The sequence below is a fragment of the Salmo trutta genome, chromosome 5 (genome assembly GCF_901001165.1).
Source record: "Salmo trutta chromosome 5, fSalTru1.1, whole genome shotgun sequence".
NCBI lineage: Eukaryota > Metazoa > Chordata > Actinopteri > Salmoniformes > Salmonidae > Salmo > Salmo trutta.
In genome coordinates this window covers 64,752,989-64,769,429 of record NC_042961.1, presented here as the reverse complement: position 1 = coordinate 64,769,429, position 16,441 = coordinate 64,752,989, and the positions used below count along the sequence as shown (strand labels likewise).

The following is a 16,441-nucleotide window of genomic DNA, read 5'->3' as shown; positions in this document are numbered from 1 at the left end:
CACACACACACACACACACACACACACACACACACACACACACAGTACAGTGTATTTATGTCTTTAACCCATTGTCTCGTCTCCAGGAGCTGATCGAATCTCCTCTGCAGTGAAGACTGTAGTACTGTATAATACTAACATACAGCCATGTATATGAGTATTCAACACCACAGGTACTGTAATACTGTAAAACACTATAACACCACAGGTACTGTAATACTGTAGAACACTATAACACCACAGTAACTGTAGTACTGAATAACACCACAGGTACTGTAATACTGTATAATACTCCAACACCACAGGTACTGTTATTGTCACACCCTCATCTGTTTCACCTGTCTTTGTGCTTGTCTCCACCCCCCACCATGTGTCGCCCATCTTCCCCATTATCCCCTTGGATAATGCCATCCCACTGTTTCCCGAGCCCATGCAACTATGCAACACCGGATCAGCACAAAGATCTGCCTGTACTGCGGGACTTTTGGTCATTTTGTGTCCTCGTGCCCGATAAAAGACCAGGCTCACTGGTGGGCCAAATGGAGAACTTTTCTTTTTCCCTTACTCGCATCCCTTTTCATGCCATTCTGCTGTGGGGGTAACCAATCCAGATCTCTCTGGGTCCTCGTTGACACTGGAGCCGATGAGAGCTTTTTGGACTCGAACACTGGCTTCCAAGCTGAACATCCCCATTCAACCCCTCTCCATTAGAGCGCTGGACTCTATAGGTCGGGTCACCCATAACACCACTTCCATCAACCTACGGTGTCTCGGAGGTGGTTCCGGATCTCTCCACCATTCCTGATGAGTACCATTGATGACATCCTCGTCTTCTCTCGCGCCCCCCAAGAACACGTGATCCGGCAGATTCTCTAGCACCTTCTGGAGAACCAGTTATTCGTTGAGACGGAATGTGTGAGTTCCATCGCTCCACCATTCCCTTTCTGGGCTACATCATCTCTGCTGGGAGCGTCAAGATGGATCCCGAAAAGGTGAAAGCGGCGGTGGATAAGCCCCAGCCTACGTCCAGGGTGCAGCTGCAACGCCAACTTCTATCACCACTTCAAGCGGGGTTACAGCACCCTGGTGTCCCTCTACCAAGGTTCTGTTAACGTGGTCAACGGCCGCTGACACGGCGTTCTGGGACCGTAACTTCTATGGGCAACATGGGACGCTAGCGTCCCACCCACGGTACACACTATCAACAGCCAGTGAAATATCAGAGCGCCAAATTTGAAAACAACAAAATCTTATAATTCAAATTTCTCAAACATACAACTATTTTACACCATTTGAAAGATAAACATCTCCTTAATCTAACCACGTTGTCCGATTTCAAAAAGGCTTTACGGCGAAAGCATAAAGTTAGATTATGTTAGGACAGTACATTGACAAAACATTACACACAGCCATTTTCAATACAAGGACAGGCGTCACCAAAAGCAGAAAACCAGCGAAAATTATGCACTAACCTTTGACAATCTTCATCAGATGACACTCCTAGGACATTATGTTAGACAATACATGCATTTTTTGTTCTATCAAGTTCATATTTATATCCAAAAACAGCATTTTACAATGGCGCGTGATGTTCAGAAAATATTTTGCCTCCAAAAATTCTGGTGAATCAGCACAACAAATTAAAAAATACTATTCATAAACCTTGATAAAATATTAAACTGTTATTCAAAGAATTATAGATTAACATCTCCTGAATGCAATCGTGTTGACAGATTTCAAAATAACTTTACTGGGAAGGCACACATTGCAATAATCTGAGTACTGTGCTCAGAAAAAAACAGCAGGCAATTATAGACACCGGCCATCTTGGAGTCATCTAAACGCATAAATAGCATTATAAATATTCACTTACCTTTAATAATCTTCATCAGAAGGCACTTCCAGGAATCCCCGGTCCACAACAAATGTTGTTTTGTTCGATAAAGTTCATGATTTATGTCCAAATAACTCCATGTTGTTCGCACGTTCTGTAGGCTACTCAAAATGTAGGGCGCGCGAGGGAAACAGTGATGAAGAAAGTCAAAAAAAGTTATATTTACGTTCGTTCAAACATGTCAAACATTTTATAGCATCAATCTTTAGGGCCTTGAGAACATGAAACTTCAGTAATATTCCAACCGGACGTTTGCATTGCCTTGAAAAACGTTATGGAACGCAGGGAATTTCTCACATGAACGCGCCCTATGAACTGATGTGATTATCAGGGCACCTGCTTACCAGCGTTCTCCTTCGGTCTGTGTTTATCGCAAAAGGCTCAAACTACTTTCTAAGACTGTTGACATCTAATGGAAGCCTTAGGAAGTGCTATTTCAGTCCTAACTCACTGTGTTTCATTTCCTGCTTGGAATCTTCTCAGGGTTTTGCCTGCCATGTGAGTTCTGTTATACTCACAGACACCATTCAAACAGTTTTAGAAACTTTAGAGTGCTTTCTATCCAAATATACTAATTATATGCATATTCTCATTTCTGGAAAAGAGTAGTAACCAGTTTAAATCGGGTACGTTTTTTATCCGGCTGTGAAAATACTGCCCCCTAGCCCAGACAGGTTAACGAGAGTCTTATCTTTAAAATGGTGTAAAATAGTCATATGTTTGAGAAATTGAAGTTATAGCATTTTTGAGGTATTTGTATTTCGCGCCACGCGATTCCACTGGCTGTTGAATAGAGTGGGATGCTGACGTCCCACGCTTCCCATAGAAGTTAATTTACAATGTTTTTATTTAATTAACGTTTGGACTGGCAACAAGCTAGTATAAATCCTCAGTGGTGTCACGTCCTGACCATAGAAGCTTTTATTTTCTATGGTAGAGTAGGTCAGGGCGTGACGGGGTTTTGTCTAGTTTAAATTTTCTATGTTGGTATGTTCTAGTTTCTGTTTTTCTATGTTGGTGTTTTTTGGTATGATCTCCAATTAGAGGCAGCTGGTCATTGTTGTCTCTAATTGGGGATCATACTTAAGTAGTTGTTTTTCCCACCTGGGTTTGTGGGAGATTATTTTGAGTCAGTGTATGTTGCACCTCTTCATCACAGTTTGTTTTGTATATTTATATTTATATTTATGTCTTGCATAGTTTCACAGTGATAATAACAAGTGGAACGATACACACGCTGCGCTTTGGTCCACTCCTTTACAACCATGACAAGTAGTGATCAGATGAAGCAGCATCAACAATAGAGGATATATCAATAGAAAGTGGCTGTGGTTATGGCTGGACCCAGTAGAAAGCCCCTTGGTAATAACCAGGTCCAGAGTATGGCTGTGGTTATGGGTGGGCCTAGTAGAAAGCCCTTTGGTAATAACCAGGTCCAGAGTATGGCTGTGGTTATGGGTGGGCCCAGTAGAAAGCCCCTTGGTAATAACCAGGTCCAGAGTATGGCTGTGATTATGGGTGGGCCCAGTAGAAAGACCCTTGGTAATAACCAGGTCCAGAGTATGGCTGTGGTTATGGGTGGGCCTAGTAGAAAGCCCCTTGGTAATAACCAGGTCCAGAGTATGGCTGTGGTTATGGGTGGGCCCAGTAGAAAGCCCCTTGGTAATAACCAGGTCCAGAGTATGGCTGTGGTTATGGGTGGGCCCAGTAGAAAGCCCCTTGGTAATAACCAGGTCCAGAGTATGGCTGTGGTTATGGCTGGGCCCAGTAGAAAGCCCCTTGGTAATAACCAAGTCCAGAGTATGGATGTGGTTATGGGTGGGCCCAGTAGAAAGCCCCTTGGTAATAACCAGGTCAAGAGTATGACTGTGAATAAAGTCCATAGAGCGCAAAAGATTTATAAATGCAATGGCCTTGGAGTCAGTCTCTGTCAACATGAATATCAAAATCACCCAACACAATGATTATATCATAGTTTTCAGGGACAACAGACAATAGTTCAGATAAATTAGTAAAGAACGTGGGCTATACAGGGTTATGGCCAGCACTGGTGGCTGACATTTAAACAGTATAACATGATGCTCTGGTCTGGTGGCTGACATTTAAACAGTATAACATGATGCTCTGGTCTGGTGGCTGACATTTAAACAGTATAACATGATGCTCTGGTCTGGTGGCTGACATTTAAACAGTATAACATGATGCTCTGGTCTGGTGGCTGACATTTAAACAGTATAACATGATGCTGTGGTCTGGTGGCTGACATTTAAACAGTATAACATGATGCTCTGGTCTGGTGGCTGACATTTAAACAGTATAGAATGACGCTCAAAAGACCCAAAGTCATCAAGCCAAATGTCCTTACAACTGACAGCATTAGTAAAAATAGAGGCTGCCCCCCCCCCCTCCACACCACACACGGATATACATAGACTTATCAGAGCAGTAGATCTGTGTCTGTTTGAGGTTATAGCTGTATGTAAACAACATCACAGCTCTGTCCCTCTGTCACACATTTCACATGTATTTTTATGTTTTTGTCATTTAGCAACTTACAGTAGTGAGTCATTTAGCAGACGCTCTTGTCCAGAGAGACTTACAGAAGTGAGTCATTTAGCAGACGCTCTTGTCCAGAGAGACTTACAGTAGTGAGTCATTTAGCAGATGCTCTTGTCCAGAGAGACTTACAGAAGTGAGTCATTTAGCAGATGCTCTTGTCCAGAGAGACTTACAGAAGTGAGTCATTTAGCAGACGCTCTTGTCCAGAGAGACTTACAGTAGTGAGTCATTTAGCAGATGCTCTTGTCCAGAGAGACTTACAGAAGTGAGCAGATATATTTTTGTACTTTTCTAAGCACCAGTCTCTACCAACTGAGCCACACAGGACACACATGCAGAGAAACAAACACACACACACACACACACACACACAAACAGACCCACAGACACACACACACACAAACACACACACACACACACAAACACACACACACACACACACACACACACACACACACACACAGACATGTACCTCCCTCTTCTTCCCTTTGCTAACTGTTGCAGCAGGTCTATTTTTGTCTGAATGGGAACGTACAGTTGAAGTCAGAAGTTTACATACACTTAGGTTGGAGTCATTAAAACTTGTTTTTTAACCACTCCACACATTTCTTGTTAACAAACTATAGCTTTGGCAAGTCGGTTAGGACATCTACTTTGTGCATGACCACAAGGAATTTTTCCAACAATTGTTTACAGACAGATTATTTCACTTATAATTCATTGTATCACAATTCCAGTGGGTCAGAAGTTTACATACACTATTGGAGGATTACCTGTGGATGTATTTCAAGGCCTACCTTCAAACCCAGTGCCTCTTTGCTAGACATCATGAGAAAATAAAAATAAATCAGCCAAGACCACAGAAACAAAATTGAAGACCTCCACAAGTCTAGTTAATCCTTGGGAGTGATTTCCAAATGCCTGAAGGTACCACGTTCATCTCTACAAACAATAGTATGCAAGTATAAACAGAATGGGACCACGAAGCCATCATACCGCTCAGAATGGAGACACATTCTGTTTCCTAGAGATTAATGTAATTTGGTGCGAAAAGTGCAAATCAATCCCAGAACAACAGCAAAGGACCTTGTGAAGTTGCTGGAGGAAACAGGTACAAAAGTATCTATATCCACAATAAAACGAGACCTATTGTATCGACCGTCGTCGCAATGAGACCAAGGTGCAGCGGAGGATGTGTTCATCATAAAGGATTTTAATAAACGAATGAACACTACAAACAAAACACAAAAAGAAACGACAGCCAAACAGTCCTGTCAGGATTAACACAAACCTAAAATAATCACCCACAAACCCCAAAGGAAAAACAGGCTGCCTATGTATGACTCTCAATCAGCAACAACGATCTACAGCTGTTCCTGATTGAGAGCCACACACGGCCAAACCAAAGAAACAAACCAACATAGAAAAATAAACATAGCGTTACATGGCGTTACAGTACCCCCCCAAAGGTGCGGACTCCGGCGCAAAACCTGACTCTAAAGGGGAGGGTCCGGGTGGGCCTTCCTACGGCGGCTCTGGTGCGGGACGTGGACCCCGCTCCACCCTCGGCTTGGCCCACTTAGGTGGCGCCCCTGGCTGCGCCGGAGGACTGGTGGGCGACCCTGGCCGCGCCGGCTGGCAGGCGACCCAGGCCGCTCCCGGCTGGTGGGCGGCCCTGGCAGCGCCCGGCTGGCGGGCGGCTCTGGCAGCTACGGGCTGGCGGGCGACTCTGGCTGCGCCCCGCTGGCGGGCGACTCTGGCTGCGCCCGGCTGGCGGGCGACTCTGGCAGCTCCGGGCTGGCGGGCGACTCTGGCTGCGCCCCGCTGGCGGGCGACTCTGGCTGCGCCCCGCTGGCGGGCGACTCTGGCTGCGCCCGGCTGGCGGGCGGCTCTGGCGGCTGGCTCTGGCAGCTCCGGACAGGCGGGCGGCTCTGGCGGCTCCGGACTAGGATTCACCAGGCTGGGGAGACATGCAGGAGGCCTGGCTCTGGGTGCAGGCACAGGACTCACCAGGCTGGAGAGACCCACTGGAGGCCTGGCTCTGGGCGCAGACACAGGACTCACCAGGCTGGAGAGACCCACTGGAGGCCGGGTCCTGTGAGGAGGCACAGGATAAACCGGGCTGTGGGGGAGCACTGGAGTTCTGGTACGTAGGCTTGCCACCCATACTCCAGGCTGAATGCCCACTCTTGGCCGGCACGGGCGGAGTGCAGGCATAGGGCGAACTGAGCCCTCCCAGCGCCCCGGAGACACAGTGCGCAGAGCCGGCGCAGGATAACCTGGACCGAAACGGCGCACTGGAGATCAGACGCGCTGAGCTGGCACAATCCACCCTGGCTCGATGCCCACACTTGCATGGCACTTGCGGGGGGCTGGCCTATAGCGCACCGGGCTATGAGTGCCCACTGGAGACACCGCGCGCTTCCTAGCATAACACGGTGCCTGACCAGTACCACGCTGCTTCCGGTAGGCACAGGGACTTGGCTCAGGTCTCCAACCTGACTCTGCCACACTCCCCGTGTGCCCCCCCCCCCCCCTATTTTTTTGGGGGGGCTGCCTCTCGTGAATGTTGCGCTCCCTTGCCTCATACCAGCGCCTCTCAGCTTTCGCTGCCTCGATCTCCCACTGCGGGTGGCGATACTCCCCAGCTTGAGCCCATGGTCCTTTTCCATCCAGTAATTATTCCCAATTCCAGGAATCCTGAATGCTCGTCTCCTGGTGCTGCTCCTTCCTCCGCTGTTTGGTCCTTTTCTGGTGGGTGATTCTGTAACGACCGTCTTCACAATGAGACCAAGGTGCAGTGGAGGATGTGTTCATCATAAAGAATTTTAATAAACTAATTAACACTACAAACAAAACATGAAAAGAAACGACAGCCAAACAGTCCTGTCAGGATTAACACAAACCTAGACAGAAAATAATCACCCACAAACCCCAAAGGAAAAACAGGCTGCCTATGTATGACTCTCAATCAGCAACAACAATCTACAGCTGTTCCTGATTGAGAGCCACACACGGCCTAACCAAAGAAACAAACCAACATAGAAAAATAAACATAGAACGCCCACCCATGTAACACCCTGGCCTAACCAAAATAGAGAACAAAAAAAACCTCTCTATGGCCAGGGCGTTACACCTATATCGCTATAACCTGAAATACCACTCAGCAAGGAAAAAGCCACTGCTCCAAAACCGCCATAAAAAAGCCAGACTACGGTTTGCAACTGCACATCGGGAAAAAGATCGTACTTTTTGGAGAAATGTCCTCTGGTCTGATGAAACAAAAATAGAACTGTTTGGTCATAATGACCATAGTTTTGTCTGGAGGAAAAGGGGGAGGCTTGCAAGCCAACGAACACCATCCCAACCGTGAAGCACGGGGGTGGCAGCATCATGTTATGAGGTTGCTTTGCTGCAGGAGTGACTGGTGCACTTCACAAAATAGATAGCATCATGAGGAAGGAAAATTATGTGTATATATTGAAGAAACATCTCAAGACATCAGTCAGGAAGTTAACGCTTGGTCGCAAATGGGTCTTCCAAATGGACAATGACCCCAAGCATACGTCCAAAGTTGTGGCAAAATGGCTTAAGGACAACAAAGTCAAGGTATTGGAGTGGCCATCACAAAGCCCTGCCATCAATCCTATAGAAAATGTGTAGGCAGAACTGAAAAAGTGTGTGCGAGCAAGGAGGCCTACAAACCAGACTCAGTTACACCAGTTCTGTCAGGAGGAATGGGCCAAAATTCACCCAACTTATTGTGGGAAGCTTTTGAAAGGCTACCTGAAACGTTTGACCCAAGTTAAACAATTTAAACAACCAAATAATAATTGAGTGTATGTAAACTTCTGACACACTGGGAATGTGATGAAAGAAATAAAAGCTGAAATAAATCATTCTCTCAACTATTATTCTGACATTTCACATTCTTAAAATAAAGTGGTGATCCTAACTGATCTAAGACAAGAACGTTTTACTGGGATTAAATGTCAGGAATTGTGAAAAACTAAGTTTAAATGTAGTTGGCTAAGGTGTATGTCAACTTCCGACTTCAACTGTACGTATTCTGTATGATGTACATTCAGAGTTCTAAACACTTAAAACACCAGTCAAACACCTGATTGAATCAGTCATTACAATTGGACTGTATGTTGGGGTGTATAAATGTATCTAACTACACATTAAACACTGAGACCTGTTGGGGTGTATAAATGTATCTAACTACACATTAAACACTGAGACCTTTTGGGGTGTATCAATGTATCTAACTACACATTAAACACTGAGACCTGTTGGGGTGTATAAATTTATCTAACTACACATTAAACACTGAGATCTGTTGGGGTGTATAACTGTTCCAGTGGTGTTGGAGGTCTTCACTGTAGTAGACTGGATCAGCTCCTCTGTCTCTCACTCATCTCTCTCTCCTCTCTCTTTACCTAGTGACCCTGTTCATCAGAACGTCATGGTGGATGGAAAAAGATGCTCTCTTCAGCAGTGGTGAACAACCACAACCCTGTCAGTCCATCTCTTTACTTCTCATTTCTCTTATCTTCTCTCTCCCTCCTTCCCTTTTCACACCAACACACTTATCTTTAGACGCTGCAGCCTTGACCTCTGTCAACAGCATCAGCAACAGAGAGGTGTGAAGTTTCCACAACAGAGTTAGAGTTAGTTTATCGTGTACTTCTCTTTAGTTATGCTGCAGCCTTGACCTCCATCAACAGAGTTAGAGTTAGTTTATCATGAGACCATACAGACACCACTGACTGGAACTATCAACAACAAGAGTTAGTTTATCATGAGAACATACAGACACCACTGACTGGAACTATCAACAACAAGAGTTAGTTTATCATGAGAACATACAGACACCACTGACTGGAACCAGCTGACAGTATCAGTTGTAAAGGCTTCATTACTACTAACAGAAGGAAAGTTGTAGTGTTATGTTCATGATGTAATGTCATTGTGTGTGTTTACCTTGAGCAACACCATTGTATGGTTGCTAACTTGTCAAATTAAGCTTCCTAAAATTTGTTAGAAAATGTGTCAGTGTCACAACTATACTAATGTCACGTCCTGACCATAGTAAGATGTTATTTTCTATGGTAGAGTAGGGCAGGGCGTGACAGGGGGTGTTTTGTGTTTTTCTATGTTTTGTATTTCTATGTTTGGGTTCTAGTTTTTTTTTCTATGTTGTTTTTTTGGGATGATCTCCAATTAGAGGCAGCTGGTCCTCGTTGTCTCTAATTGGAGATCATACTTAAGTAGGGTTTTTTTCCACCTGTGTTTTTTGGGTAGTTGTCTTCTGCTTAGTTTTCTGTACCTGACAGAACTGTACGCTTTCGGTTTCTCTTTGTTATTTTTTCTTTAGTGTTCTGAGTTAAAATAAATATTCATCATGAGCAATCAACACGCTGCACTTTGGTCCCCTCTCTACGACAGCCGTTACAGTCAGTTTGTCACTTTCATGAGTTTAGAGTAATAACATGTTCCACTACTGAAGACATTGTCTCTAATCTAGGTTGGAGGAATAACATGTTCCACTACTGAAGACATTGTCTCTTATCTAGGTTGTGCCTTTATATTTCTAGAAAATGTACAACTAAGGAAGAATGTTTCACTTCTCTTTTTGACCTCTCTAACACCAAACCCCAGCCTGGTCTGATTGGTCTGTTTCACAAGCGTTCCCCAAAGTCTGAAGCTATTGTGCCTCTGGATTTAGACATGTCTGGTGGTATTAGCACCAACAGAGAAGGTTTGAATCCTAAGCAACCTGCCAACACATTGTTTGAAGTATAATAGACCAACATAGCTACCGTAGTAGGTGAAATCTGTGTGTTGGAAAACCTTGGTAGAGCATGGGTGTAGAAGGCATTGTGGTGCTCACGTGAATTTCCTTTCTTTGACATTACGCTCACAATGCAAATAGTCCGGGAAGCCATTTGATTACATGTTCAGGAGTCTTAAAGCTTGGGGGTAAAAACTGTTGAGAAGCCTTTTTGTCCTAGACTTGCCACTCTGGTACTGCTTGCATTGCAGTAATAGAGAGAACAGTCTATGACTGTGGTGGCTGGGTTCTTTGACAATTTTTAGGGCCTTCCTCTGACACCGCTTGGTGTAGAGGTCCTGGATGGCAGGAAGCTTAGCCCCAGTGATGTTCTGGGCCATACGCACTACCCTTTGTAGTGCCTTGTGGTCAGAGGCCGAGCAATTGCCGTACAAGGCAGTGATGCAACCAGTCAGGATGCTCTCGATGTTGCAGCTGTAGAACCTTTTGAGAATCTCAGGACCCATGCCAAATCTTTTTAGTTTCCTGAGGGGGAATAGGCTTTGCCGTGCCCTCTTGACAACTGTCTTGGTGTGTTTGGACAATTCTAGTTTGTTGTTGATGTGGACACCAAGGAACTTGAAGCTCTCAACCTGCTCCACTACAGCCCCGTCGATGAGAATGGGGGTGTGCTCGGTCCTCTTTTTCCTGTAGTCCACAATCATCTCCTTAGTCTTGGTTACGTTGAGGGATATGTTGCTATTCTGGCACCACCCGGCCAGGTCTCTGACCTCCTCCCTATAGGCTTCCTCGTCGTTGTCGGTGATCAGGCCTACCACTGTTGTGTCGTCTGCAAACTTAATGATGGTGTTGGAGTCGTGCCTGGCCATGCAGTCGTGGGTGAACAGGGAGTACAGGAGGGGACTGAGCACGCACCCCTGGGGAGCTCCAGTGTTGAGGATCAGCATGGCAGATGTGTTGTTGCCTACCCTCACCACCTGGGGCGGCACGTCAGGAAGTCCAGGCTCCAGTTACAGAGGAAGGTGTTTAGTCCCAGGATCCTTAGCTTAGTGATGAGCTTTGAGGGTATTATGGTATTGAACGCTGAGCTGTAGTCAATGAATAGCATTCTCACATAAGTGTTCCTTTTGTCCAGGTGGGAAAGGGCAGTGTGGAGTGCAATAGAGATTGCATAATCTGTGGATCTGTTTGGGCGGTAGGCAAATTGGAGTGGGTCTAGGGTTTCTGTGATAATGGTGTTGATGTGAGCCATTACCAACCTTTCAAAGCACTTCATGGGTTCGGACCTGAGTGCTACGGGTCTGTAGTGATTTAGGCAGGTTGCCTTTGTGTTCTTGGGCACAGGGACTAAGGTGGTCTGCTTGAAATATGTTGGTATATCAGACTCAATCAGGGACATGTTGAAAATGTCAGTGAAGACACCTGCCAGTTGGTCAGCACATGCCCGGAGCACACGTCCTGGTAATCCGTCTGGCCCCGCAGCCTTGTGTATGTTGACCTGTTTAAAGGTCTTACTCACGTTGGCTACGGAGAGCGTCAACACACAGTTGTCCGGAACAGCTGATGTTCTCATGCATGCCTCAGTGTTGCTTGCCTCGAAGCGAGCATAGAAGTGGTTTAGCTCGTCTGGTAGTCTCGTGTCACTGGGCAGCTCGCGGCTGGGCTTCCCTTTGTAGTCTGTAATAGTTTGCAAGCCCTGCCACATAAGACGAGCGTCAGAGCCGGTGTAGTATGATTCAATCTTAGCCCTGTATTGACACTTTGCCTGTTTGATGGTTCGTCACAGGGCATAGCAGGATTTTTTGTAAGCTTCCGGGTTAGTGTCTCGCACCTTGAAAGCAGCAGCTCTACCCTTTAGCTCAGTGCAAATGTTGCCTGTAATCCATGGCTTCTGGTTGGGGTATGTACGTACAGTCACTGTGTGGACGACGTCCTCAATGCACTTATTGATAAAACCAGTGACTGATGTGGTGTACTCCTAAATGCCATCGGAAGAATCCCGGAACATGTTCCAGTCTGTGATAGCAAAACAGTCCTGTAGTTTGCAGAAATATTTCTAAATAAATATTGTCAGTGAAAAAAGTAATTCAACAGCCCACTCCCTGCCCGGTATCTTATTCTGCTGCTATACAACTTTGTATGGGTTGTTTGTTGGCAACCTTGTTATTTACAAAGTTTTTGGAGCAGATTCCTGTTGGAGGAAGGAACATACAGAGGGGGAGGACGTTGTCACCGCAGGACCCTGAGATGGCGGAAGCAGAAGTGTCGTTTGAAGCTGAAGGCGCGTCGAGTGCAGTTAGCTAGAAAGATAAGTGGACAACAGGGAAGTCCAACAATGGAACAAAAAAGGCTAAAATTGTTGTGTAAAATGAGTTTGATTAATCACTCCTTGTTGGAATACGTTTTTTTGGATAAAGATGTTTATTTGGGAAACCCTTTTGAAGTCACGAGGATGGTGAAGAAGTGTTGGGAAAGTGGATGAAGTCTATTACTAGCCTGTTCAACCTCTCTTTCGTATAATCTGAGATCCCAAAAGATTGGAAAGCTGCCGCGGTCATCCCCCTCTTCAAAGTGGGAGACACTCTAGACCCAAATTGCTATAGACCTATATCCATCCTGCCCTGCCTTTCTAAAATCTTCAAAAGCCAAGTTAACAAACCAGATCTTCAAAAGCCAAGTTAACAAACCAGATCAACAAAAGACAAGTTAACAAAAAGATCACCGACCATTTTGAATCCCACCGCACCGTCTCCACTACGCAATCTGGTTTCTGAGCTGGTCATGGGTGCACCTCAGCCACGCTCAAGGTCCTAAACGATATCATAACCGCCATCAATAAAAGACAGTACTGTGCAGCCGTCTTCATCGACCTGGCCAAGGCTTTCGACTGTCAATCACCGCATTCTTATCGGTAGACTCATAGCCTTGGCTTCTCAAATGATTGCCTCACCTGGTTCACCAACTTCTTCTCAGATAGAGTTCAGTGTGTCAAATCGTTGGGGCTGTTGTCTGGTCCTCTGGCAGTCTCTATGGGGGTGCCACAGGGTTCAATTCTCGGGTTGACTATTGTCAATGCCATACAACACTCCTTCCGTGGCCTCCAACTGCTCTTAAATGCTAGTAAAACAAAATGCATGCTCTTCAACTGATTGCTGCCCCCACCCGCCCGCCCAACTAGCATCACTACTCTGGAAGGATCTGACTTCGAATATGTGGACAACTACAAATACCTAGGTGTCTGATTAGACTGTCAACTCTCCTTCCAGACTCACATTAAGCATCTCCAATCCAAAATTAAATCTAGAATCGGCTTCCTATTTCGCAACAAAGCATCCTTCACTCATGCTGCAAAACATACCCTCGTAAAACTGACTATCCTACCGATCCTTGATTTTGGCGATGTCATTTACAAAATAGCCTCCAACACTACTCAGCAAACTGGATGTAGTCTATCACAGTGCCATCCGTTTTGTTTTGTTACAATGAACCACAACTAGTTGCTATACTTCAATCAAGTGATCTGGATACACTTATTGTGACGGTGGAGTTTGTAGTATTTATATCCACAGTGATTAATTGCACAGGACAAGTGTCCAAGAAGTCCAAGAATCTGGACATCATTATATCTGAAGCCGAGAAGTTTTTGGGCCTCCAAGACTTAATGGCAGAAGTACTGCAAGGACTGTCCCTCCATCACATGATCCTTCTGAGCCTGTGTAGGGACCTGATTAAAACAGAAAAGATGATTTAACATTTCGTTACTGATAGTTTGTATGGATTAATTTTTAAATCCTTATTACCCAGCTGTACAGTAGGTGGCAGAATGCACATATCATTGTTGCGTTGTTGGTCAAAACATTTGTCTCCGTCTGGGCTGGAGAAGAGGGAAGATTCATGCAGGTGAAAAAGATGGCGGAAGCGGATGATGAGGTCTGAATCTAATGGCGGTAGAATCAAGGAGAAGTGGAGTCCAAAACAAAGGAAAAAGGAGCAAAGTAGAGAAGACAGAGAAGAGAATGTTACTTCGTATCTTGTAGGAGTACGGTTTGTAAATGAGGAGCAGCTGAACCAATTACCAATCTGGAGGAATCCATTTGAGGTCTCCAAACTGGTGGAGAGAGTTCTGGGTAGAGTGAGGCTGTCTTGTTTAGATTTTTTGTGCTTCTGAGGAACAGAAGAAATGTGTGTTGCGTCTCACCAGTTTGATATGTTTGAAGTGTCGTGTTTCTTAGGAAAAGGGCACCTCTCAAGGGGGTAATATCTGGAGTCTAGTGGGAAGTCGATGTTGAAGAGATGAAAAATATTCCTGGAGGGATTGATGCACGTCGGATGAATCACATGGCGAATGAAGAAAAAATGAATAGTTTATCAGTTCTTCTGTTTTTTGATATGGAGTCTCTCCAGTGCAGTTAGGGTATATTAACTACAGAGTCAGAGCATTTATCCCAAGACCAATGCAGTGGGATCATTGTAAAGCTTTTGGTCATGTATCAAGTGTTTGCAGAAGGGAGAAGCCGAGATGTCCAAGTTGTGGAAAAGGTCATATCATGTGTTATAAAAGTGATGAACATGTGACATGTTGTAATTGTGGAGGGAACCATGAAGCCACGTCTTCCTAACACCCCACCAGGGGGAAACAGAATGAGGTGGCCAACACCAGGGCTGTCCAGAGCATTTCAGCAGCTGGGAAAAGGGTAGAGGGGTTGAATGGTGCATCAGAAGAGCCCATGGTAGTGGATAGGCCTACACTGCAGGATGCAGACATTTTAAAGGTTAAGAAGGTGGACTTTGTGGTTTTTATGGCTATGGTGATTAATGGCACTGCCAAGGTGGAGAGAAGGTCCAGGAAAATTGAAATCATAGTGGATGCGGCAGAGCGGTTCCTGGGGCTGAAAGATTTCTCAGCGAAGGAGTTACATGGAATATTGGCACAAGCCGTTCCACCCTCTCAGGTCCTAGAGTCGTACCACCCTCTCAGGTCCTGGAGCCGTACCACCCTCTCAGGTCCTAGAGCCGCACCACCCTCTCAGGTCCTAGAGCCGCACCACCCTCTCAGGTCCTAGAGCCGTACCACCCTCTCAGGTCCTAGAGCCGTACCACCCTCTCAGGCCCTAGAGCCGTACCACCCTCTCAGGCCCTAGAGCCGGACTACCCTCTCAGATCCTAGAGGCGTTCCACCCTCAGGTCCTAGATCCGTACCACCCTCTCAGGTCCTAGAGCCATACCACCCTCTCAGGTCCTAGAGCCTGAAAAGGGACATATAGAGAACTACAGGAAGGAAGAAGTGGGAGTTTATTTGTTTTGGCAATGTACTATTTTATTAGGATGGATTAAGTTAGTTTCACTATTACGCATGGATTTTACATTTGGGGTTTTCAAACCGTCAAATTGGTGGTGGCAATACACATTGGGGACATGAACAGAACTCTGGAAGGGGAAAATGGAGTCCCTAGAGAAAGCAAGTCCAAGATGGGTGTCAGGGATGGAGCAGCAGTATTAACATAAGGAGACGTGAACGTGGAAAACGGATAAAGAGGGAAAAAGAGAGGGAAGGAAGAAGAGGGGGAGCTTGAGTCGGATAAAAATGGTAGAAAAAGGGTGAAGAGGTCCGGTGTATGTGATGCTCGTCGTTTGATGCGACGCAGACAGGGTGGGGAGAGTGGGGAAACAGAAGAGTCATTGTCTGTTCTTTTGAGTTTTGAAGTTGAGTCTTTGCCTGACAAGGTGAAGTTAGGATATATAAGTTATCCTGTACGAGCGTATGTTCTGAATACATTACGATGTTACAGGTGTCAAGCTGATGGGCAGGTGTTAGCAGTGTGTAGGGTTCAAGGTGTGAGAAATGTGCAGAAGGGCACGAGACAAAGGAATGTGTAGCATCGGGGAAAGTAGTGGTTTGTGTTAATTGTAGGGGTGCCCATGGAGCTGGGGATCAGAAATGTCCCGTGCGAGAGAGGCAGGTTGAGGATTCCAGGGTTAGAGTAGTGCAGAAGTTGTCATATGCTGAGGCAGTGAAGAAAGTAGAGGAGGATGGGTTAAGGGGAGGAGTGGTGAGAGTAGTGGAGATATACCAATACAGAGGGATAGGACAAAATGTGAAATACGTTTCAGTAAGATTGGATTTTTTGCATTTATAGCAATGGTTATGAACTGTACAGCAGGGATGGATCTGAAGTCTCAGGAAATAGAGG

At 45.6% G+C, this 16,441-nt stretch overlaps 1 protein-coding gene across 1 annotated transcript in view; it reads left to right on the top strand.

Annotated features, from left to right (window-relative positions):
- Nucleotides 1–876, top strand: part of LOC115195017 (low affinity immunoglobulin gamma Fc region receptor II-a-like) — a 34,128-nt gene extending 33,252 nt beyond the window's left edge. The window contains exon 6 of the mRNA XM_029754918.1: nucleotides 851–876. Within this exon, the coding sequence (XP_029610778.1) occupies nucleotides 851–876 (26 nt within the window). The remainder of the gene's footprint in view (nucleotides 1–850) is intronic.
- The last annotated feature ends 15,565 nt before the right edge of the window (nucleotides 877–16,441 follow it).